The sequence below is a fragment of the Motacilla alba genome, chromosome 5, assembly GCF_015832195.1.
Source record: "Motacilla alba alba isolate MOTALB_02 chromosome 5, Motacilla_alba_V1.0_pri, whole genome shotgun sequence".
Lineage (NCBI taxonomy): Eukaryota > Metazoa > Chordata > Aves > Passeriformes > Motacillidae > Motacilla > Motacilla alba.
In genome coordinates, this window is record NC_052020.1 from 13,384,832 (window position 1) to 13,409,748 (window position 24,917).

The following is a 24,917-nucleotide window of genomic DNA, read 5'->3' on the forward strand; positions in this document are numbered from 1 at the left end:
TCTGCACTGGTCTGGAAACAGTGTACATTAAACACTGATACTTTATCACAGCCTGCCTTCTCTCAGCTCCTTCACAGTTTGGGAGGGAGTCTGCTTCCATCCTGCTTGGAATCAGTGTAATAGCATTCAGTGGGCAGAAAGATGGAATCAGACTGATTCATTACTAGACAGTATTAAAGGAGAGTCTAAGGCACAACTCAGGCACTATCAATAAACCACAGTATAAAAAGTTTTATAGATTTTGTATTTAGATATTAAAGCTTTACAGAGTCATTTGATTGAAAGAGATACAAGCTTTTGAGAGATACCTTTGGTATATAGTTTTTTCCTTCTGCATTTAGTCAGTCATGAACATTATCTACAGTAGGGCTATGACACATAAAAATAACATGTTAATAAATGATGGGGAGGTTGAGAGTTACATAAAAACTCCATGCTGGTTATGTTTGTTTGATGTGTATCCTCTTGTAGTTCACTTATGTAGTTTTTTTTCAACTATATTTTGTGATTCTTTGGCAGCAAATAAAAAGAAAAGTAGTAGTATACCAAAAAGTAAAGTACACAGATAATTCATTAATGCTTCGGATGGAAAAAATGGCTCATTTTATTAAAAAAGGAATAGCTCAATTTATTATGAAATAATATTTATTTACAGGTATTTTACATTTTTAGAAAATAATAAAATTGTATTCTAAAATGCTTTATTTATTTTTATTACTTATCTGCTTGTACAAAAGAAGCAAAGACACTGTCTTCTTGTTCTAGCAGAACCTCAGGCTTGTCATATTCCAAAATAACCCCTCTCTTCATTACAATAACCAAATCTGAATTGAGGATCGTGTGCACACGGTGCTGAAAAACAAATAAACAAAACGCCAGGTCAGTGTATCTCTCAATTCAATATATTCCAGGATAAGACAGACTTCCACAAATTAATTTTCCTATGAAGTTCAAGTTTGATTAAGCCTACTTATCCTATTTTTCATCCTAATTTCTGTGTAAATACTGCAGATAAATATACAGACTGAGAGCCAGGTAGATACTCAAGTACCTAAAAAATACACAGGTACTTGAGTACAAGGAGTCCTACAAGTTCCCTTTAGAATGTCCCCAGCCCAGAGTCCTGCTCCCAAGTGCAGCCAAAAGAAGGCAGCCAGGCAGAGTAGGAACTGGGTAAGTGACTGTGGAAGTGCCTGGGGGAAGTTGGGAATTCTCCCACTCCTGGATTATATCTGGGTCTGGGGTGGTTCCTGAGCTTGGTGTGGTTTGTCTTGTGGTTTGTCTATTTAGAAAGCTGATCTAGTCAGTTTTACAAGACTTGGGCCATGTCTTCTCCTGAGCTTTCACAATCATTTTGCATCCATATCCTTTGGAAAAGACTTTTCCATACTTCCTCCCCACTGTATAAACAAGTAAGTACTCCCTCTTCTGTGGGCTCTGGGCCGTGTTGCTCAGAGTTTCTCCTGACACCCCTTGCCTGTGGCATTGCAGACCTCTCTCATGTCCTTACATTGTCCTTTCCCACAGAAGAGCCCCAGCCTGCTCAGCTGCTCCCTTCCAGGAGCAAATCCAACCCCTCCAAAATCATCCCGTGCTACTCAGCATTTTTCAGTTGTGATGTGTTGTTCTGGGCAAAAGGAGACTGGAACTGCACACAATATTCAAGGTAGGTGTGAACTATGGACTTTGAGTTCAGCCTTCTTGTTTCTAATCACCTTTTTTATTTCTTGATCCATATCACATTTTTCTACCCTAACTCAAGCATTACCTAAATAAATAGCATGCATTGTTTCCATCTTCTTTTTAAATAAAATGCTTCAGTAATTTCCATAAACCCTGTCAGATTCAATCTCCTTTGCTGCTGCTTTTAGCTTTTTTTTTTTCCCTACCATTTATTTTTGGGTTTAGTTTTTTGCAAGCCTCTTCATATTGACAGAATTCCACTTTTTCATGTTAACTGTAACTGCATGGGATTTTTTTGGATCTGCATCACTCCCGCAGGGATATTTAATCTCAGAATATTATGGTTGCTGTTACACAGCTGCTCTTCACCCATAAGGTTCCTAATCAAGTCTTGGGCATCCTCAGTATCAAAACAACTCTTGTATTTCCTTCTCTGGCTTTCCTAGCCAGATATACCATAAAATACTCACTGATGGCATCTACAAAACTCATTTATTCTGCAGTTTCTATGACATTTATCCAGTCCACAGGTAGGGGCAGGGGACTGAAATATCACATTCCAGTCGAATTTGCTGCCCTTGTCTGATCTCTTTCAGTGTAACACAATCAGTGCTGCCACCCTGGCAATTGTGAGTAACATAGAAGATAACAGAGAGCCAGTACTGTAACTCCTACTATTCCAATTCTTTCTAAACAAAAATTAGGAATATATGGCTTTTTCTGGGAAAAAAAAACCTACCAAAACTAAGACAAAACAAAACCACACCTGAAAATCAACAACACAAACAAAAAACCCCCAAAAAACCAAACCAATCCAACCCCAAAACACCCCAAAAACCTAAAAAATCCCCACACCCCCAAAACCACTACCCATCCCACAAATCACTTGTGTTTTGTTTCTACTACAGAATGTTTCAAATATAAACCTACCTGCTGTAAATCTCATTTACAATTGGAAGTAAGCAAAAACATTCAAAGTAAGTTTATTCCAAGATGATGTTTGTTTGAACTGTGCAGTTTAAAACTCACTAAGAGTGCAAAAGAATAATAAAGCTTTTTCAGCCTGTCCCCAAACAAACGGAAAAAGATACATAAATGCAGAATATACTGCAAATCTGGATTTTCATGCACAGAAATCAGGAAATGTCATGGTTATGACTTCTATGCTTTTTTATGATGGCACACTGGATGGATACTCTAAGATGAATAAGGTCTTCTGTTATACATTTGCTAGGTGAAAATAAATGGTGCTCAGAGATTCCTGAGCACAGATTTCTTGTTTTCAATTTTTAAATGTTAAGAAGAATACTGACTTCATTTCACCTTCCTGAAATGTGTATTTACTTGTCCTTAGTTAAATGATTATTTTAGCTTGATGAAAATTATATTTCAAAGAGTCAAAGTATATGGCATTTTAAATTAGCTTAAAATGGGAAACAGAAGATAGAGAGCATACTTAGATTATGTACCTTTACAGGTAATTGGACTTAGCATCATGCAACACATTTAAGAAGCCACTCCTATGAATTTAAGTAAGAAATTTAAAAAAGGAGAAGAAAGCTTACATTGAAACACCACTTAAGAAAAAGATGACTGGCCTAATTACCACATTTATTAACACTGACAAGAAGTGACTAATGGGGCATTTCAGATCCTTGTTAGCATTAGGATGGCAGCAGGGACTGTACTTACTGCTATTGTAACCACAGTCCGGTCAGCAAACGCAGTCATGACCACCTTCTGGAGAATGTTCTCCTAGGGAGGGAAAAACATTTGGTGCTTTTCAAACAACAGAAGTTGCATGATAGACACAGACAAGATAAAGAATAAGAAGGCTTTAGTAAGTAACCACTGACTATTCCATGTTGTTATTTATCATCCATTGCAGAAGTGAAAAATGAGCTACGTGTCCGAACTAAGCCAGAGCCTGGTTTCTCCTGCCATTGCCTCTGGGGTTCAGCAGACACCAGAGCTGTGCTCTGGCCCCAAACTCCTGCTGTCCTGGCCTCAGTTTGACACTGAGGAAATCCAAGGTGAATTTTGGGTGCTGCCAGGCTGCCCAGGCTGGTGCCTCTGCGGCACGTCCTTCACCCCACTGCAAGCCCAGGAATGTTCCAGCACAATGGGGACATCTAACACCCAGGGGTGGCGGGGACAAGCAAGGGACTGTGCTGTACCTGGCATATTTAACAGTGGAGATTATATTTAAGATGGCCTTAACATACATAGCTCTCACTCAACAAGTACTCATCCTTTGCTATTTAGGAGACCATCGTTGCATTCCAAACTGCCTGGAAGTGTCACGAGCACAGACACCTTCATTTGTTACCAGCTGCTCTTCAGAGAGGTATTTCAAAGGAGGAATTCTATGCTCAGTGCATCAAAACTCAAAATGTGTTTTAACTGGGCTGTGTGCACCATAGTTCCCTTGCTGAAGCTCAAACACTAACATGTTACTGAACAAAAAATTGTAGCTGTTCTAATAAACCCCTCCAATTATGTTCTTTACTTACAGCGGAAAGAAAACTGAAATATTTCCTGTAACAACATACCAGATGAAAAAATGTACTATTCTATTTGGCTAAAACCCAGTCACTGCACTATTACTGAGTGCTTAAGCATCTGCCTAGAAACTCCAGGCAATTAATGCAATAATCCAGTATGTCTTTTCTGTGTCTGTGTTTGTTTTCTTGCCTCTACTTTCAAGCCTTCTAACTTTCTAACTTGTCCTACCAACCATGCTGGGAAAACTTGTCACTTGCCAATTCACCCTTCACTGACCATCCCAGCTGATCTTCCCCAGCTTTGTTTACTCTAGAAACCCCACTGCCAATTAAAATAACATGTTTCATCTTCCTAATGCAATCAGTCCTGGAATAACTACTCAATCCTAGTAAAATGGTTTGAAAGCTCTTTAGATTTGTTAGCAGTGACTCACAACTACCTGGTCTTGTAAATATGTCTGCAACTAAATATGGTGTAAGTATATCACAGAATAGACGGAATTGTTTTCCACCTTTTTCTTCACATGTCAGTTGTCTCCCCCTACAAGTAAAAGAAATCAGAAGCCCTTCAAACTCACTGTTGCCATGTCAATAGATGCTGTGGCTTCATCCATGATGAAGATGCTCGTCTTCCTCACAAAAGCCCTCGCCAGGCAGAACAGCTGCCTTTGGCCCTGGCTGAAGTTTTCACCCCCTTCTGTGACTATGGCATCTGGAAGTGATACAGCAAAATCAGTAAGGCCAGATCAGAATAGAGCATATGCTTAGAAAACAGAGTCTCACTTTCAGTGTAAAGTAATATTTCCTAGGCTTACAGCTGCTGGTGACACATTTTTGCCTGCTTATTTCCAGTGTTTGACACAACCAGTACTTGAGTCTCACAACATTCTCTGTATCTGTTAGACATCAAAGCAGCTGAGGATGTTCAAGAGTGAGTTTCTCTGAAACATGTGCAGTCTAGGACACTGCACCCCCAGTCAAACCAGCATCCATCATTTCTTTACCCTAGGGCTGTGTAAATTACCATTTTGAGGGAATTTATTGGTGCTTTTTTGTTTGTTTTTTGTTAGATGTTTTTTGGGGGTTTTTTAGTTTTTTTTTTTTGTTGTTGTTGTTTTTGTTTTTTTCTGCATGACCAAATGATTCACACCTTGAAGCTTTAGAATTCTTCTTCCTTGGACATGGCTATTGGAAAATACAAAAGTGTTCTAGGTAACACCTGACTTGTTGACAGCTTATTTGAATTCATAAGACCCATAAACCTCAGTGCTTCAAAACAAAGACATACTGAAATAAAATAATTTAACCATTCCTTTGAAAAAAAGAGGATTCTGCCCCCAGGTACAGTTGGTAAAGGAGTTATACAGATATAGGAAAAGTGCCTACAGGCACTTTTTGTCACCTTCCACAAACTTTAAAAGCTCCCTTCCAATAAATAAGTGTGAAACAGGAACATTGTGAATGCTGGAAACAGTATTCTCAAAAAGAAGTCTCATTACCTAGGCCTCCAGGTAATGCCTTCACCACATGCTTGAGCTGTGCTATTTCCAGTGCTTCCCAGAGCATGCTGTCAGTGCACTTCTTCTCAGGGTCCAAGTTAAACCTGTGGCAGGGGTAATTCAAGAACATCAGTCAACAGAAACTGCTGCAATGGATTGCTTCTTTTAGTGTGCTTAGGAACAAACCTGCAGATAATCACAATCATACACTGATGGTCTGGGCCTGATTCTGATCTATCATTGGTCTAAATCCACTGAATTTCCCAGATTTCATGTTTATGCCAATGTGATTAAGATGAAAATTTGACTGACAGTAAAGCAGAAAGGGAAAAGCTTGCTATTTTGTGGCTATCTTTATGGTTTTGGAATTTATTTTGTTCTGTATAAATGAAATAAATCTCATGTTTTACTAGAAAAAGCTGTGACTATACTCAGTCTAAATTAACATTCAATTTTAACAAAGGCCAAAATTCTACCCTCCCTCCTTTTAAATACAATCTGTCTTTGTTCTTCACTGCTGTAGAAATGTTAACAGAATAATCAAGTTTCATACTGCATTATGAGATAGAAGTCTTCACTGCAATTCAAAAACATCTTGGATTTATGAACAGATGAACATTATTTTAGCTTGCTGTGGCCCTTAAGTGACAGCAACAAATGTGAATCTCACATCATATTACATTAGCATGTAGAATGGCAATATAAGATTCAATGGTGCAGGACACTATTTTTATGTTTTACTCCTGCTGTATGAGTTGTGAAGCATCAATGCTGGCCTAAATGCATTTTTTAATAGATTAATTAATAAAACAAAGGAATACCATCACATCATCTTCTGATGTGAATGAATCATGGTCTATTCAGGCATGTCCTAAAGCCTGTATCCTTTTTAGTGAACTCTAATCACTTATGTAGAAACTAAAACTGCAGGGGATGTAACTGTGCACTGAGGATTGTACTGTTTCTTCCTAAGGTAAATGGCACAGACACAGGGAAGGGCATTTGTTGGAAACAAAACAAAACAAAAGTTGGAAGCTTTTGGCCATTGTTTCTACTGCATCATCTGCTCAGAGAAGTAGGAGGAGAACACAACCCCCCCCCCCAAAAAAAAACCCCGAAAATGAAAGAGCTAATATATTTGGTGCTGCAGATGAAATGGCTCAGAAGAAACACAGATAGAGGCTCCAGAATAAAATAGCCCAGTCTCCCAGTACTTCTCATATTGTTCTTTTGCTTTCTCTCTGTCTACAGCATTTTTTCAGTCTGCATTTTTTATGTCTCATATTTTAAGGCAGACAGATGAAAACAGATGTCGGAGAAAGAAGGTTTCAAGAAATGCTGGGTGGTTATGGGTATTTGATCAGTGAGCCAAACGCATTACTGGATCCTGGAGAAATAAATATTGGCTTTCCCTGCTTCCCAGGCATGGGATGTCTTCTGCCAACAGCATCCTGTCCAGGCTCAGGCACGGGGAAAGGTTAGTCTGGCAGGGGTGAGTTAAAAGCAGACAGAAGGCAGTGAACCTTCCTATTCCAGCTTAGGAGGCTGGAATTGAGCAGCTTGGTATGAAAGTCATTATACAGTACAATTATAACATATAATTCATATTGTATGACATGGAAGAAATTACATGTTTTTTTATTTATTGCTGGTGCTTAATTAATACGTACCGAATTGTTCCGCTGAATAAAATAGGATCTTGGAGGATGATTGACAGCCTGGATCTCAGTGTCTGTAAGGGCAGCTTTGCAATATCTATGCCATCAATGATAATCCTCCCTATTCAAAAGAAAGAGGCCAGTGTGTTTATTGTGCCACACAGCTGCTGGCAAAGACATGGCTCACTTCCAGGCTGAAAGGCAGTACAGCAGGAACAGGCCTTGTGTCACTTAGCCCCTTCTTCACTAAAGAAACATGCTGACTAAAAAGCCAGCACAGCCTTCTTGAGACTAAGCTCAGCTGGAAAGCACACAGAGGGGACCTGAAGTACCTTCTGAATGATTAGATACACTGCTTAACTGCTTGACCAGTATACATCTATCAAACAACAGGGTCAGACATTACTTCAATCAGGGATTAACTACCAGGGGCAACAAGCCTTTCAGAAAGCCAAATTACTGTTAAGGACTATGAAATCTTATCTCTGAGTACAACTTTCTGTCTCTGCATAGGGGCTCTGTGGGTGATGTGGCTGGGAAACAGGCTGACATCTTTTTGAGACGCACCCTGTGAGGCATGTGGACATGGCCCACAGAGCAGGAAATATGGCAGGAAATTCCAGGGCAGCAGGCCAAGCTGCAACCCCCAAGTGCTGAGTTTTTTGGGCCTAGTGGATCCCATCTGTGCCTCGAGCACAGATGACACTTGAACACCTTGCCCTTTTATGCTTTGCTCCTACTGTTGTGATTTAACAGTACAAAAGGCTGTCATCTGTCACTCTTGGACTTTTGCTTCTATCAAGCAGAATTTTTATTGATCTGGCTTACAAATGGCACAGCTGTTAGGTGACAGATGATATCAGCTTTAAAAAGGGCCAGAGAGCGTGTCCTGTAGATTTGAAAATCACACTTCAGAGCTGCTGCTGCTGCTAAGGACAAGATTACCAAAGAACCTTCAGGAGCTAAGCTTGAGTGACACACAAAAGTGTTACCTTACCCTCAAAGGTGTCAACCATTCTGAAAAATGCAAGGGAGAAGGAGGATTTTCCACTGCCTGTTCGGCCGCAGATCCCAATCTGTGACACAGAAAGCAGATGAACATCAGGCAATGAAAATACAGGAAACAGAAACATCTGTACTTGACACTTCAGATGAGAGGGTGGAGGAGCTGTTCTGATTCATATGATCCTCTTCTCCTCCTGACAGATCAGTCAAACTGAACCAGCCATTACAGAATTGCTGTGTTCACTTTTTGTCTTTTAGGGGTCTGAGCATTTAAAGATAAATCAAGGCCAGTCCTATAATAGGAACAATAGGAGAATGGTAATGATGGGAACAAAGACAAGAGAGTCATGTGAGAAGGATGAAAAGTAGGTCTAGCACTGTAAGGGCTCACTGTCACTTCTTCTGGCACTGTGTGCTGACAGGAGGGCACTGGGATACTGAGAGGGAGGGTGTTTGCCTCAATACACTAAGCTAAGAATCCCCCAGACTCCTTACCAGTGCACTACATTCTTCGAGAGAAAAAAAAATAAATTCAGTCACCAAAGCATTCTGTGGTATGTTTTAACTCTGATTTATGTGATGTGCTAGTCTTAAGAGCTTCTGAGAACCACTGCAGCTCTTACCTTTTGTCCTGGGGAGATGTGGGCATTGACATGTTTCAGCACTGGCTTCAGGTTGCTGTCATATCGGACACTGAGGTTCTGGATTTGGATCTCCCCTCTGTCTGGCCAGTTCTGGGGAATCTGTGAGGAAGCTGTACCACGAGCACAGGGGGGGAAAAAACCCAACATCAACCCGCTTATAATAAATTAGTCTGTTCATTAGGTGATTTGGTGATTACATTTTTTCATGGCAATACAATGCAAAGTCATTAAAATTTCAGCAAGCTCTTTCTGCATGCTGCACAAAACTGCACTTACAAAGGAGCCCTTCGTAATTTTCAGCTTCTGTTTTGAGAAGGCCATTGATTCTTTTCACTGCCCCCAGCTGGATCTCCATGTCAGCCAGGTTACGAACCATCCAATTCAGATAATTTGACACCTGATGTAAAGCAAATACATGACTGAATCCCAGATTTTTAGTAGTTTGCATCATTTGACCAGCATGCAGTTTATTTTCCTACGTAGGAATGTCTCAGTAAGTGGAAGTTGTGAACGCACTGGATGGTACAACACCGACAGGGAGGCAACAATGACTAAAGGTTACATTTCCTAACTGCAGTGCACAGATACTTTGGTACTGTGGAGATCTGATCTACACCAACAGAAAAGAGGGCGGGGGAACAATAAAGACAAGTGAAAAGACATAATTTTGGTAACTCAAGTTTGGACAATCTAGAATGACATACCAGGGCATAATTACAACTGATACACTGAAAATGCATTCTTCACAATGCAAGACGATATAAAAAATTATGATGCAACTCATCCATGTCTCGTTGACATATTTGAACTAACACCTCGATGAGATTCGATCTCAAAGCTGAAGAAAGCATACACTCAAATATGTCAACCATCACATGTGAACTGAAGTAAACACATGGTTTCTGTGATGTTACAGTACCCACTATAGATGTACAGACACCTTCAATCTTCCTGTTCATCTTTGTGCCCTGAGGAATTACAAAAAAATGTTTGGGAGAGACAGAAAGGATCCTGGGATTCTTACCATAAGAGCATAGGTTAGTCCCAAGCCTACAAGTCCTGAAGTGATTTTATTATACAGGCAACTGGTAATAGAAGTGACAGCTGCTATGAGCACCACACATGCTCCAATGTACTCCTGAAGGAATATGAATAAGCTCCATCATTATAAGTCTACAAAAGATTAAAACGTTCTCATAACTCTACACACCAAATAACAAAGCCAATGCACAATTTCCAAACACAGGCAGAAAACCCCTTGGAACTCCAGGAACCCATTCTTACTGCAATCAGCAGGGCTGTGCTGGGGAAGTCAACACAGATACCTTAAGCATGTAATGCAGGTGGCTGAAATCATGCAGCTGATGTTACCCACGAAGTCCTCATGCATCCCATCTCTGTGGCTGATGATGAACTGCTGGGAGGCTCTACTGTTGCTGCTGAGTTCCTACCATCCATAACTGTTCAAACAAGCCTCTCTTGCACAGCACACACCTATTACCTTAAGGGTTAAGGGCCTTTTTATGCTTTAATTTGAATAATTGGTGATTTGACTTCCCACGGACAATTCTTTGAGTAAAATTGTGTAACAGACTAGAAAACAAACTCTCTAGGAGGGTAACTGCCATTTGTCTGTGTTTGAACTGTTTTGTGATACAGGCGTTGATCAGAATTAGGGACTTCAGGTGGTCTAGCCCTGAATATATAATAGGGTAATAATATTGTATTCAAGTCATACCCAACACCTGAACTAAATTAGCAAAAGGTACCAGTTAAGGAGGAGTCCAAAATGAAGCTATAGAGTGTGACATGAAAAATGAATTAATATACATTTAGCACATCTAAAAGAAGCCCATGTTACCAGAACAGCATTAGTACACCTGCATTTAAAATTGTGATATAACATTCTACAACCATAAAATTCCTTGACTTGCTTCTTAGAGAATTATTTTTAATAAACCGTTTCTCATGCCAGGCACTTCACTGAGCAGAAAACAGGCCACCGAATATCTTTGGTTCTTTAGATGACCCCAAAACAGACTCAAACTTATCTACATCCATCTGCTCATTAGAAGAGCTTGTTCCTAGGAAGCCATGAGGCAGAAGCTGCTGACACTGACTGACATGGTCCCACAATGACATGCTGGCTGGTGGCACAGCTCAACTAGCTCTGATCACTCTTCACACACAGAGGAGCCAATGTGACCTGTGAAAACTATTTCTGTCCGGGAAAAACAGCTGCAGGCTATGGGGAAAATTCATACCCCATTCAGTGTCCAGGATGGGTTGGGCATATGCTCATTACAGCCAGAGAGACATAGAGAAGAACAAAGATATAGCTTTGAGAAGAGGCTGGAAAACTCTTGTATGCCTCATCAGATTACTTGGAACAAAGTCAAAAATTCCTTGTTTATCCACAATAATACCAATAACAATAATAATAATGTTCTTGTACTTGCCATGCGAACTTCTAGCCAGCGATTGGCTGCTGTGAGGAAAAGGGAGGCAATGTTGTTGGAATCTGTGTATTCAAGAAGTTTTTGTCGGAATTTGGCTTCATACCTAAAAAAAGGAAACAAAAAAAAAAAGGAAGAAAGCAGGAAAGCAAGAGGAATGGAGAAATAAAGGAGGAGTCAGGCGTTGGGGTCTCAGAAAAATAGAAAGTAAAATTTAATTTCTGGGGTATGTGTTTATGGACAGCTTGGCACAGGGTATAAATCAGCCTATCAATAGTTCAGAGTGACATCATTTGTAGTTTTGTATCAGACACAGGCAAAGTGTATTTGTGCAGTATCTTGAGAAGTAATTTATGGATATTACTGCATTGATCATTGCATTGAAATTCTCCAGGACTTCTAGATCCCACTGGGCATTTTACAGATGTATTTTAGGACATGATAATTGGGAGAGATAAATCGAAAACTAAAATATTTAAAATATGTATGAGAAAAATAATGCATGCATGCTCTTGTGAAAAGAAGCATTAATGCTGCAGAATTCAGTTTTTCTCAATCATATAAGATCAGGTTTTAAAATTTATATTACCATAGTGCCTAGAAATAGTAACAATTTAAAAAGTATAAACTCAAAGAACTTCCCACTATAGTAGCACCCATATTAAACAAATATTTGTCCTTATCATTAAACAAATGGGCACTTTGGAAAATGGAAGTCTGAGTACACAGTACAACAAAAAGTATTAGCTTGGAAAGAACTGCTTCCCTTCCCTCAAGGAATTCACCACAGTACACAAAACAGGATTAATCACAAATAAGCCAGTTTACAGTTTGTTATAGTGAATTTGCACCCACTCATCTGAACAGCTGTGCCAATGAAATCACCACGAATTCAGCAGGTATGGAAGGTGATTCCCTGCTGGGGTCTTGGCAAGTGTTCAAATCAGCCAGTCAACCCTTTTAGCAGGGTGTATTTAATTGCATAGCTGTAAATTAAAGTGATGTCAATAATCAAGTGTATCAACAATTACAGCTAATAATGCACAAGCCACAAAAGTCTTTTTTCCAGAGTAGTGATATAATGCTCAAAGGCCTGCAGATTTAGTTTCAGCACCCAAATCTTGCCTTTTCCCCCCTTTTATTACATGGTGAAGTTTAATACACTTCATCTCCCCCTTTGAAACTTTACCTTATCCTTTAGCTATTATGGCTGTGACAAGCACTGATTATTTATAAACTCAGCTCTCCTAATACTGATACAGAAGAATGCCTATGTATGAGGTACATGGCTTATGGAAGCTTTCAAACTTGTTCATTGCAGAGTACCTTAATCCTTCTTCTGAGCACAGTAATGACTCTACATAAAAAGTTTATGATTTTGAGGAAAATAAATAATTCAGCTGCCCACAACTTAACCATGTGCTAAGACATAAGAGACATGTCTGCTGTGTGCAGTGGGGAATAATGGAATGGCTTGGATTGGAAGGGACCTTACAGATCATGTCATTCCAACCCACTGCCATGGGCAGGGACACCTGTCACCAGACCAGCTTGCTCAGAGCCCCATCCAACCTGGCCTCACACACTTTCAGGGATGGGGCATCCACAGCTTTTCTGGGCAGCCTGTGCCAGTGTCTCACCACCCTCACAATCAAGGATTTTTTCCTAACATCTAATCTAAACCTACTCTCTTTCAGTCTGAAGCTGTTCCCCTTGTCCTATCATTACATGCCCTTGTAAATAGTCTCTCTCATCTTTCTCACAGGTTCTTTTCAGGTAATGGAAGGCCACAATTAGGTCACCCCAAAGCCTTCTCTTTCCTAGGCTGAACAAACCCAGCTCTCAGCCTTTCCTCAAAGGTGCTTGATCTCTAATCATCTTGGTGGCCTCCTCTGGCCTCACCCCAGCAGGTCCCTGTCCATCCTGTGCTGGGAGCCCAGAGCTGATGCAGCTGCAGGTGAGGTCTGAGCAGAGCAGAGCAGAGGGGCAGAATCCCCTCCCTGCCCTGCTGCCCACAGGGCTCTGGGTGCAGCCCAGGATCCAGGCTGGCTGTGAGCATGTTGGTGTGTTTGCACAGCAGAATGGTTGTTTATAAATCAGGCATTGGTGTCACCATGTCAGGGCAAAGGAGCCCTTCCTCTCCTCGGGGCTCACTGCCCTCACAGCACAGACATGGCCGTGCTGCTTCTGCAACCAATTCAGCCACATTTAACACCCCTGTCTCCATACCGTGGGGAATGGTGTGATGCAGACACTCAGAGAATGTGAGGTATGCATCATGAGTCAGTCATGCACATGCACATGGAACAGGGATGCGAAGTCACCACAGTTGCTGGACTGATGCAAAAATATCCGAATTTCTCTTCAGAAAGTGTCTCCACATGACCAGGTTTTTAAGAATACAGACAAGTCTTTGCAGAATCCTTCACATTTATATTTTGTTGATTGTTTAACACAAATGCTATCTGAAGTATCAAAATAAACTATAAATCAGGCCAGGACATCTGCTGAAGGTGTTTCTGTAGGTGCAGCAGTAGCTGTCTTTCTGAACTCCCCTAGATTTTTTTGTACATTTCTTTCCACATGCATCCTGAATAAATCTAGGATGGAGAGTAACCAAGGGAAAGGACACTTCAGGAACAACTGGCACCTCCTAACAGAATGAATTCCTGAGTTAGTGTTATTTTTAGGGATGCTCACGCTAGCAAGTCTATACGCCACTCCCACTAATATGTTAGGCAGCTGAAAAGCTACACAGCCCTAAAAATAACTGGGTTAGCAGCTGAGGCAGGAGGCTGGCAGACAGATGGAACACAGAGCTCACTGAACACACATGGCTGGCTGGGTCAGAGACACATCACTTACTGCAGGATTTAAGAAAAAGGAGGCACCAAACACAATTCTTTGACAGAGGCATTAATTCCAAAGTGACAGGAAGAATCAAAAGGGAATTTCAGGCTGCTCTGACAGACTGAAAATATTAGCTAGATGGCATTGAATATTGCTTTCTCTATAAACACCAGAAAATTTACAGCCATAATGCTTCAAAGATACTCTTTGTCAAGTAAAAGGATATAGGAATGAGAAAAGCAGAAATTAAATGAAAAATTGATTTTCCTGCAAATTGAACATGGACATAACTACAAACCATAGAACACTGTTGGCACTTAACAAATTAAATATTCAATAACAGTAATTAATGGAAAACATTAAGCTGCTCTACCACTCTTGGGTAAGCTACCTTCAGTCCAAAAGTAACAATCTCTCAATTTAGTTGTTCTTTCTTTGATCTATTTATAACCTATTGAAAATAGTTTAAGTTACCTTTGTGCATTACTTCCATTACAAAATTACAATTATAGGGTAGGATGAATAAACAAACCCTACTGTTTCAAGGATAGAAAGGTAACAGTAATAATTAACTGACAGAATATGTAGCCATCACCTAGACGAGAATCTAGTGGAAAAGTTGACCATGTTTGAGCCAACTGGGAAAAGACAAGAATAGCCCTGGTTCAGGGAAAGCAGCTGGTAAGCTCAGCAGTGGTTTTTTATTGGTACCTCTGAGGTATCAGCATGACTGCCAGTTTTCTGACACACATACAGAACCCAGGCACGTTATCAGGTATTCCTGGGCTGCCCTCCTGGGAGCTTATGTGGATGGAAAAACAAACCAAAACAAGGCCAAGGAAATACTTTGTCTCCAGCTTGTGTATTTCCAAAATCAGTGTAAACACCCGCATTTTCAGGTAGTAACCTGAAAAACAATGTAGGGTGCTACTGTAGCCTCTGAAGTCAGCAGCATGCACAGCTTATCTGCCCATGGACACAGATTAGTCTGTACAAAGTTGGTGCATATTACTCCTGCCATGGAAACTGTCCAAGCCCATCATCTGCCACACCACAGGCTGTGGTAATTGCAGGCTAATTTAGCTTCTTAAATCACATCTGCCCTCAAGTTCTTTTCTCAGGCTGCATACAAGTGTCTGGACAGCAACCACAGGGCAGATGACCCACATGTGCTTGTTCTCTTTACAGTGACTCCTCTACATACAAAATGCTTAAAATACTTCAGTGTTTGACATCCCCCCTTGCCCATGTTGTGAGGACTCTAGATTTTCCAGGCAGAACACTTTAAGACATAACATTACCTCACTTTTGAATATCTAAGTTTGTTAAAAAAACCTGTACCTGAAGGCTCGGATGGTGGTAAGACCTTCAACAGTCTCTGAAAAATGGGACAGTAATGGTAGCTGAGTGCTGTCATCCAGCTGCTGCAGGTCCCTGGAGAGGGTTAGGAAAAGAATTTAGTAAAAAAAACAGATTTGTTGTGCAGTTACTCTCATGAATCAGACCCAGGGAGTGAAAAGGAATAGCATCACAATAATCATACACATAAGGTTCAGACAGATTGCAAAGCAGTGCTGCAGGGGAATGAATTCCCCAGCAGGATTTTTCTTTTAACATTTAACTAGCTGGAGTTCTGAATGGGTCTTCTCCCTTCACTGCCTTTCCTCTTTTCTCCTACATTCCTTTTTCTTGTACTCAATTTTTTTATTTATTTAAACACCATTCTGTCTCTGTACTGAATATCAATTTAATGGAACGCTGCAAATAGGAGCTCAAGTTAAGCAGAAGACAAAGTACACCCCCAGATAACAGCACAACACCTGAGCCAACAGTATCTCATGAACTCAGTAAATGAGAGTCTGCACTCATTATTAAGTTGCATTTCTCAGTGTCATATTTAGTCCTCATACCAGTAAAAGCACATGTAGGGTGAAATCTATTTAGTCTCAATTTCTTCCAGCAGGAAGTAAATTGGCTGCAGACTCCCTCTCAATCTGTGCATCTATGAGGGAATATGCATATTTTTGCATTGCTGCAAACATTTCACAAGAGGGAAAATATCATGGAAGGAGTAAGGTCTCAGATACAATTAAAATGTTCATATTTTTAAAAACTAGAAGGCACCCAGAACAGGAGAGGAGGCTTGTGCACACTGGATCCTTAATGGCTAGCTGTACCACCATGGTTATGCTGCATTCTGCAGCCTCTCCCTGACTTAACATATTTCCACTTTCAGCTGCACAGGCAGACTTCAGTTTCCCTGTCCACATTTTCTTGCATGCACCCAGCATGCAGCCTTTGGGGAAAGACAGAATCCAGCTGGGTTTTATTTGTGTCCCGTGAACTCCAAAAACCTTTGATCATGCACAAAGACCCTGCTCACGCAGAGTTTGCTTCATCCCAGAAGTTCTGCTCGAAGAGCTGCCGACAAAGGCATTTGCAAAATGACACATTTCCACTGCAGAGGATTTGTCCCGCTTGCAGACAGTGCCACAGCCTTGACAGGACCAAACTTAAACATGAAGCTCCCCTGCACTGCAGGAAGTGTCCCCACTGGCAGGATGGTGATGGTGGTGCCCTTACCGGGAGGCGACTCGGAAGTACTTCTGGATGAAGTAGCACATGATGGCCAGGGGCACCAGGGCAATGAGGAACATGGGCGTGACGTAGGAGATCACAGCAAGGGCAGACACACACAGCAAGGTGGAGCGGCTCAGGCACTCCAGGGTAGCTGGAATGTGCTGTGCAGAGAAGAAAAAAAGCACACAGAATCTTCCATAACCATGCCAAGCTTAAAACACTACTTCTTTTTCCTTTCTCCTGCTTCCTCCAAAATTTTATTCCTTGTGTATTTTAAACATAAAGATCTGCTCTTGAATTTACCACTGGGTTTTGGGGACATCTGAAGGGGTTTCTGTGGGGCTGCTTCACATCTGCATTGTGGAGCACAGTCCTCATGTCACAGGATTACAGATGGGATGCAGGAGATGATTTTAGCATCTGCATAAATCCTGGCAGTGCAGTCTGGGGTAAGTAATAGTAATTTGAATTGCAGTCATTTCTATTCTGGGCAATAGCATTTGCTTTTTTTCTCATTTCATTTCCTCAAATGAATGTGTTTACCCACTTACAAAAGAAGTAGATACTCTTTAATTTGGGGATATCACTATTGATCTTGTTTTGCTTCCCTTTTCTATACAGGACATTTTAGCAAAATAAATGTTTTTTCAATTTGCATGTAAGATGAGGAACTCATTCACAGCTGAGAAAATCATGATGCAAACTGATACAGTCAAAGTAATAGCTCATCCATAAACTTCATCTAGATAAGTCTGTAATAAATGAAACCCCACTTTTTCAGATTAAGATAGGATAACTTGAGAGCTTGAAAATATTTAATCAGTACCTGGTCGATGGTATTGCAGTCAGCTGAAAATCTGTTTAATATACTTCCCAGAGGGGTTGTTTCAAAAAACCTAAAATGGTGCAAGGAATGGCAAAGTTGACAATACTGATATTAGAACTGATTCATGTTATTTTGTCTTATCTAGGATAGTTACTATATCACAGAAACAAGAAAATAAATGACAGCCATAGCAAAATTTCTCATTTTGCCCAGAACCTATGGCTTTCCAATTCAATGGAAATGTCTTTACAACCACAAGCATGAACCTATAACCACTTAGAACCCTATGACTGCAACCATGTTCTCAGCTCCCTCTACTGCCTAAGCCATGGATATTCCATGATTATATTTGTAAAAATCCTCTCAGATTTTAACTTGAAGCCACTTCAATTCAGGAAAAACTCAAAAGAAGTTAAATTGCAAAGTCCTGCATCTTTCTGGGAACAGAAAATTGTAACAAAAACAACTACTGTTGGAATAATATATTAAAATACATTTGGATATGCAAAATGCACACTATATTATTGTTCTGCAGCCGTTAGCTGTTCCATAACTCATGTGGAACCTGAAGTCTAATTTTATCCTGGGGAAAAAAAATCTAAAAAAAAAGTCTGAGGTTTCTCACGTATGTGATTTTTTCCATGTTCTTTGGGTCAAATATAGTTAGCTTAAAAATAAGTTTTTTTTTCCTAGAGCTGAAGGTTTGAATCAAGCTTCACCTTTCCTTTCATGCACAGGAAAAAAAACTTATGGAGGACAACCAAGGCTTCTGCTGGAACAAAGTACATCCCAGTATACTCTAATGATGCCTGTAATGACACTTGTCTAAGCTCATTACCTTTCCTAGACTTGCACAATCACTGCCTGACAGTAAATATTTCCAGTGATTAAGATGATGAAGCTTGCTATGAATTATCTGTACCACATATTGATCAATAATTGTGTTTTCTCCCTAATTAAAAACTGCCAAGAGAAATTAAACAATCAAGGAAGTAAATCTCTGAAGTCACATTTGGGCAGGAGAGGTATTTGACTTGTGTCTAGGAACTCAAGCAGCCTGGGTACCATTTTCAAAAACTACTCAGAAATTTGACACCTGGGGATTTTTCACTGATATCTTAAAAAATTTGCGATGCACAATCATTTCTTAGTAAAAATTGCACTTAGGAGACTGCCTTGAAATAAAGAAGACAAAATTACTATAATAAAACTTCTATTACAATCAAATAAATACCTCATTGGAGCCAAAATAATTTTATTTAGTAAAGAAGAGTGTAGCTTTTTGGTGACTTTCAAGCCAGTCCACTCCACTGCTATTGATGTGACAAGACATAATACGATGCCAAGGCAGCAAAGAATGCTGAAAACTTTTGAATATGGAGAATGGTCTAATTCCTAAGAAACAAAGAGCAAGACAAATATTCACTTTAAATTACATTAAAAATGTTATTGTAAACACAGAAGCACAAAAGTGAAAACATGTGAGAGTATATCCCTTTTGCTCCCTAAATTAAACTGTCAATGATTTGCACCCATCTTAAATCATAATTGGTTATCCTTTGCAGAGGGAAGTGTTTGCATGAAAATGAGCAATAAATCAGAAATTCAAAATGACAGAATACCACAAAAAGGTTGCTGTGAGAATGCAACAGTGCAGGGAAAACAAAAAAGAATGCTGATATCAAAATTACTTTAGAAACCCAGGTTTAAAAATACAGTATATCAATACACTATGCATCAAAATACAACATACAATAAATCTAGCAAAAGGAGAAGAACACACCAAACTTAACTTCATTTTACTGCACCCCGTATGCAAAAATGCACTGAGCTTCAAAATACTCTGGAGTGGCTCTTTTATAGAAAAATAGCACATGGCACACAAATCTTGGAGCAGAGGTGTACAGCAGGAGAGCACCCCCAGTGAAATCATTGGAGGAAGGTGAACAAGGCAGTGCCTACCATGCACTGGGAGCAGTTTTTTGTCTCGGGCTCTATCTTGAAAGAAATGGCATGCTCGGTCCAGAGTGCCAGGCAGTAGTCGATGGCCACCATCACCGTGTGCTTCAGCAGCTGGGACAGGAGCAGCAGGGGCAGCAGGAGGATCCCTGCTGCACTCAGGTACTTGCCACAGGCTCTCCAGGGCATCTTGGCTCTCTGATGCAGCACTGAAGACAGGTTGTCTTCGTCATCACTCTCAGTTACTTCTTCTGCAAGGTGCAAGAAAAAGGACAGCCATGCTGACATACATATCCAAGGGACTGGCAAGTGGTAGCTACAAACCAGGTCTTCCCATCCAGGATAAAGGGTGGCTTTAAAGTCAAAGTACCTGCTCAGGCCTGCAAGTATTAACCTGCTAAACTTAATAGTAATGCATACTAAAAAGATCCAAAAACCCTCAGTACTTGGTGATACATTTCCTTCAACCATGTTTTTGCAATGTGAAAGCACTGTCTGGATAAAAATCAATTGCAATCTTTTTCCTTTGTAAAACCTTAAGCAAATATGTTTAGCTATTGACAGGTGAAGTTCACCCAGCATATTATTTAATACTATTCTTCATTCATTACTAAATCATATTTGCATATAAGACAAAACCTCAAAAGTCTGGAGGAGGAGATGACTTGGGAATGCTTGCAATCACTCTGTTCAGAGGTCATAGCAATGGAAACAAGCTCTCCTATAAATCATAACCCACATGAAAAACATTTTGTTCTCTTACCAGTTTGAATGGTGTTAATTCATTCTAATATAATTTAGCTGTGAAACAGTAATGTACTGGCAGTGGGCTCAAAGGGTGCCCTTTACCTTCATCCTCTTCATCATCTTTCAGCAATGCTTCCCGGGAATACATCGTCCTCCGGAGGTTGGTTCTTTCCAAAACAGGGTTTTCCTCAATAGTTGTTTCCTGAAAAAGGGACAGCTCATTTGTTTTCAACGAGAGAATTAATACAAAAAAATTGCTACTTATGATAAAACTGTTTCCATTCAATGAAAAGTAGAAGTGGGAATCTCACAGCTGGCCACTGTGATTGATTTTCTACCTCTGTATAAAACCAAAGGACATAAATTAGATATCTAACATTCATTTCATGTTGTCAATCCCAACCCTCCTGGAATCTTAACTTGGACAGTTATCCCAGAATTAATAAGATCTAAGAGTAATATCTCATTCTTCTTGTGTTAGAAGTATGAAAGTCAAAACATCTCCATCATTTAAGGACTTGATATCAGCAATATCTGCAAAGCTTCCAGCCAAGGCAATGAGTAAATTCAGGCATGTCTATAAAACCAGCTGTCAATATTAGCAAAGCTTTTCCTAAAATGGCCATATTTACATTCCTTAGGTGACAACATTTTGTTAGGGCTCCCTATCAAGAAAGGATTAGAACAGTATCAAGGAAATATGACATGCCAGATGAAGGAATTTATCTTAGGAGATAAATAATAACCTTAACACCAATACTACATTCATATTAAGTTAGACATCACACATAGCATGTCAATTCTTGTTAAACCTTTCAAACTAAGGAAAAAAAAAAGTCAACATTTTCTTGCAAATATTGATTGCCCTGCCCATCAAAAAACCTTCTCCAGCTCTTGGTCTTGCCGATTCATTAATGTCTTCCAGTGTTCAAAGAGCTCAGTCTCTGATTTCTGAATGTCCTTGAGTGTTCCTTCTCTCTGGATGTTACCATCTTTCATTGCAATTATCTGAAAAGTCAGAAACACAAGTGCTGAGATAAATAACCAGGTATGTCTATTTATTTTAAAAACATATGTCTGTGCTTTGACAGGATTTTCTCTTTTCTTAAATAAATAATATTTCCACAAACAAATCTATCTTCTAAAAAGACAGTGACATTATCTCTTGGCTCCATCCCCTTCATTCAAGATGCTGAAAACCCAGAAACTTCCTGCACTTCATGTTTTCAGAAAAGGCTGCTTTTAAGAAAGAGGAATGGGATCCCTGTCTGCAGATCTCTTCCTAAATACAAGTCATTAGCAAGATAAGATTCTAGAGTTCTCTTACCTCCTAAAAGGAAAAAGCTTTTAGCAAGACATTGAGTGCAGGAGGTTTTGCCCTCATTCAGGCAATTAGATAGGAGCATGCTGGCTCCTTCTCTGATACCATGGACTGATAAGGAAGAGCTAGGCAATTTAAATCCCTAAAGCTTTAAAAGCATAAAACAGTGGGCACAGTTTGCAAAAGAAAAATATCTATGCAAGACAAAGTCTGTAGGGAGCAGCTTCCAGTTTGTGTCAGAGTAACTACATTATACACACAATGGAACTACCACCACTCTGGGTCTGACAGGGGCAACTGGAAAATGAGGCATGCAGATTGCAAACCCCCATCATTACAAAAGAGATAACGTGCTATTTATTTTTCTCTCTCCCCGGAAGCTCAGAAATTTCCACGGGCAGGGAGTGGGGAAATAGTTTATTTCATTTATTGCTAAGAATTTACTTTCAATTATTGCCTTGAATTTGCACCAGAGAGAAGATAAAAATAAAAAAACAAGGGTCTTTTTGTGATCAATTTATTCAGGAAACATGCAGCCTGGCTGGACCTTGAATTCTTCTGAGGGTTTTGTTGAAAAGATTTAGGGGACCATGACATAAACTTCAAACTATATTTTTACTTAAAATTTCTTAATAAAAAAATTTCCTCATTACTCCATTGGGTAAGAATTGCTAAGGATTAAGGAAACCTACACTTAGGGAAAAAACATGAACTATTTTGTAATAAATATTTTTTATTATAAAGTTCATACAAATCCTTCCTGTGCTACTGTTTGAAGCAGTATATATCATAAAAAAATCACACATCTAGAAGATGATAAAAATAATACAATTTTCGTACAACATCTCCAAAATCACTAACATCTAGAAATGGGTCTTACATTCACAAAGAAAATTAAAATAATTACACTGATAAACAGCCATAACCTTCACAGCCTTTAAGAAAATTGCAGATATATAACAATTAAAAAGAAGTTAAGATGGACCTCCACAGGTAGGGGAAGAAGGCAGAAAATTCCCGTATCCCAAGAGACACTAATTTGAAAACCAGGACTGTGTTGAGAACAGTGGTAACTCTAAAGGTAAACAAACAACTGAGGGACAAGGTCACAGCAGAGACCATAAATAACAATTGCTGCCCACCAAAAACCTGATCAGAAAAAGACGAGTGTCTATCTGCAACTTTATACCAAGCCAGCACGAAGCTCAGGAAGCAGCTGCAATATGATTATTTCTTGAGACAGGAAACTGCTGCTATAGCCTGTGCAAGATGTGAAAGAGAGAAATCCTGCTAGGAGGTATAACTGCAGTCATCAATCACCACGGGCCAGGAGACCTGGGAGGCTGGAAAACTGCAGGAATGAGTGCAAGGCCAATGAGAACCAATGAATTAAAAAAAATAAAAAAATCCAAATGCCAAAAAACTGCCTCTTCATCTCTGACATTTCCAATTACAAACTGATATAGAAAGCATACCTCCATTTTTTCCACTTTAAAGTAGAAGATATAAAAAAGAAACCTAACAGATCAAATACTACACATCTCTTAAAATCTTGCCCACACACAAAGGTCAAAGATGTTCTTAATATACTAGTATACACTTAATTTACTAGTACTAACCATAGGGAAACACTGGGTTTTTCCTTCTATTTCCATCCCTCTCAATATCCACCTTGCATAAATGAACCTTTTCCTGTGATAGCACAAATTCCTAGTAACATCCAAGCAGAGGCAAAGGCATTACTCAAACATTTCACTGTTTTGAGATCAAAAAAATTAGCCAAAATTTTCCAATATAACAAATGTTTTGGGATATTCAATATATTTTAAATGTTACCTGCTTTCATAGGAGTATTAAGTAGCAGCTCTATGAAAATCCAACCTATTTAGGTGTTCCAAGATGGGAATCTCAAAATTATGGCTCCTCTACCTGCCTGATTTTCACAAGATTTTTATTATATATCTTCTCACTGAACTATTACTTGGTGGAAAGATGAAGTGAAAGCACTGTTTGCAGCAAGACATGTTCCTGCCATGTTTTTTCCTCCACTGAAAAACTGAGAAGAGGTTCCTTACCCAGTCAGCGTGGGGCAAGTACTGCAGCTTGTGAGTCACCAGCACAATGGTCCGCTTGTCCTCCCGCAGCATCTTCAGGATCCCTTCTTGCATGAGATGGTCACTCAGGTGGATATCCAGGGCAGAAAAAGGATCATCCTGTCATGAGGATAAGGGGTCAGCTTTTGGAGCCAGAACTTGCAGGATCCAAGGAAACTGACAGGTTTGAATACCAGCAAAGCCAGGTAGATACACAGACACACAAAAGAGGCCATCAGATCAAAACTGTGCTGAGGAACAGTTTCCTTAATTTACAGAACACCAAAACTTGAACCATGTTTTTGCAGAGAGCACTGAATAAAGCCAGCTGTGTCAATTCTACAATTCTGTGGGGTCTTCTGGGACCTGTCCTGCTCCCCAGATGTGTTCATGGCCCCCACAGCTGGCCCACATGGCTCCAGAAAATGTCCCAGTGTGGGTCTGTGGCAGATATTGCATTACTGCTCCAGAGAAAGGGACAATGAGCATATTTCTGTTTCCCTTGAACATCACCGCCTTTAATTGCTGGTTTGGTTTCTGTTTGGGTTGGTTTTTTTTTCATAAATCAATACTCTATTAACAAAGAATCACAAAAAAAATCACAAAAGAAGCAATATTGATCATTTTGCTGACTCAGCTCAGATGTTTGATTTGAGACCTACATTATCTTATTGAATCAAATCAATTATATGCAATTCATTTAGGCATAAATTAATCTGTACCATCTTTTGGGAAACTTGTCTACCTAATCCTATTTATATAGAATCACAAACCTTGTGATTTGATTTGGTATTTCTGCTTGCAATAGCAATACTGGCTGTAGGATTTACTTAGTGTTAATATTTCATGCTATAATATTACACTAAACTGAGGCTTCATCAGAAATCAAAAATATATGAAATTGGCAGTAAGATAAATATGGCCACTTAGATTCACTTAGTTTACTAAACCAGAGTATCACAACATACAGCACCTAGAAAGTGCTTTTGAAACACAGTAACTTCACGATCCAGAATTTTCTCTCAAAAGTGTGTGTGCAACTGTGTATGCACTGTGCTCGCTGAGCAAGGATGTTGTCAGCTCTGCTGCTGC

At 39.7% G+C, this 24,917-nt stretch overlaps 1 protein-coding gene across 4 annotated transcripts in view; it reads right to left on the minus strand.

The window, feature by feature from the left end:
• Positions 1–229: 229 nt before the first annotated feature.
• ABCC8 (ATP binding cassette subfamily C member 8) overlaps positions 230–24,917 on the minus strand; it is an 83,008-nt gene continuing 58,320 nt past the window's right edge. For 3 of the 4 annotated variants that reach the window (XM_038137768.1, XM_038137766.1, XM_038137767.1), the window contains exons 22-39: positions 23,808–23,945; positions 21,294–21,419; positions 20,514–20,613; positions 19,668–19,915; positions 18,940–19,100; positions 17,706–17,775; positions 16,883–17,040; positions 15,641–15,733; positions 11,453–11,555; positions 10,018–10,131; positions 9,270–9,390; positions 8,973–9,103; positions 8,342–8,420; positions 7,357–7,465; positions 5,687–5,790; positions 4,766–4,899; positions 3,376–3,438; positions 230–852 (exon numbers count right to left, since the gene is read on the minus strand). In XM_038137768.1, coding sequence (XP_037993696.1) covers positions 715–852; positions 3,376–3,438; positions 4,766–4,899; positions 5,687–5,790; positions 7,357–7,465; positions 8,342–8,420; positions 8,973–9,103; positions 9,270–9,390; positions 10,018–10,131; positions 11,453–11,555; positions 15,641–15,733; positions 16,883–17,040; positions 17,706–17,775; positions 18,940–19,100; positions 19,668–19,915; positions 20,514–20,613; positions 21,294–21,419; positions 23,808–23,945 — 2,190 coding nt within the window. In that variant the 3' untranslated portion in view covers positions 230–714. Of the gene's footprint in view, positions 853–3,375; positions 3,439–4,765; positions 4,900–5,686; positions 5,791–7,356; positions 7,466–8,341; positions 8,421–8,972; positions 9,104–9,269; positions 9,391–9,422; positions 9,962–10,017; positions 10,132–11,452; positions 11,556–15,640; positions 15,734–16,882; positions 17,041–17,705; positions 17,776–18,939; positions 19,101–19,667; positions 19,916–20,513; positions 20,614–21,293; positions 21,420–23,807; positions 23,946–24,917 lie in introns of those variants that run through there. The other variant, XM_038137769.1, reaches the window with a different exon arrangement.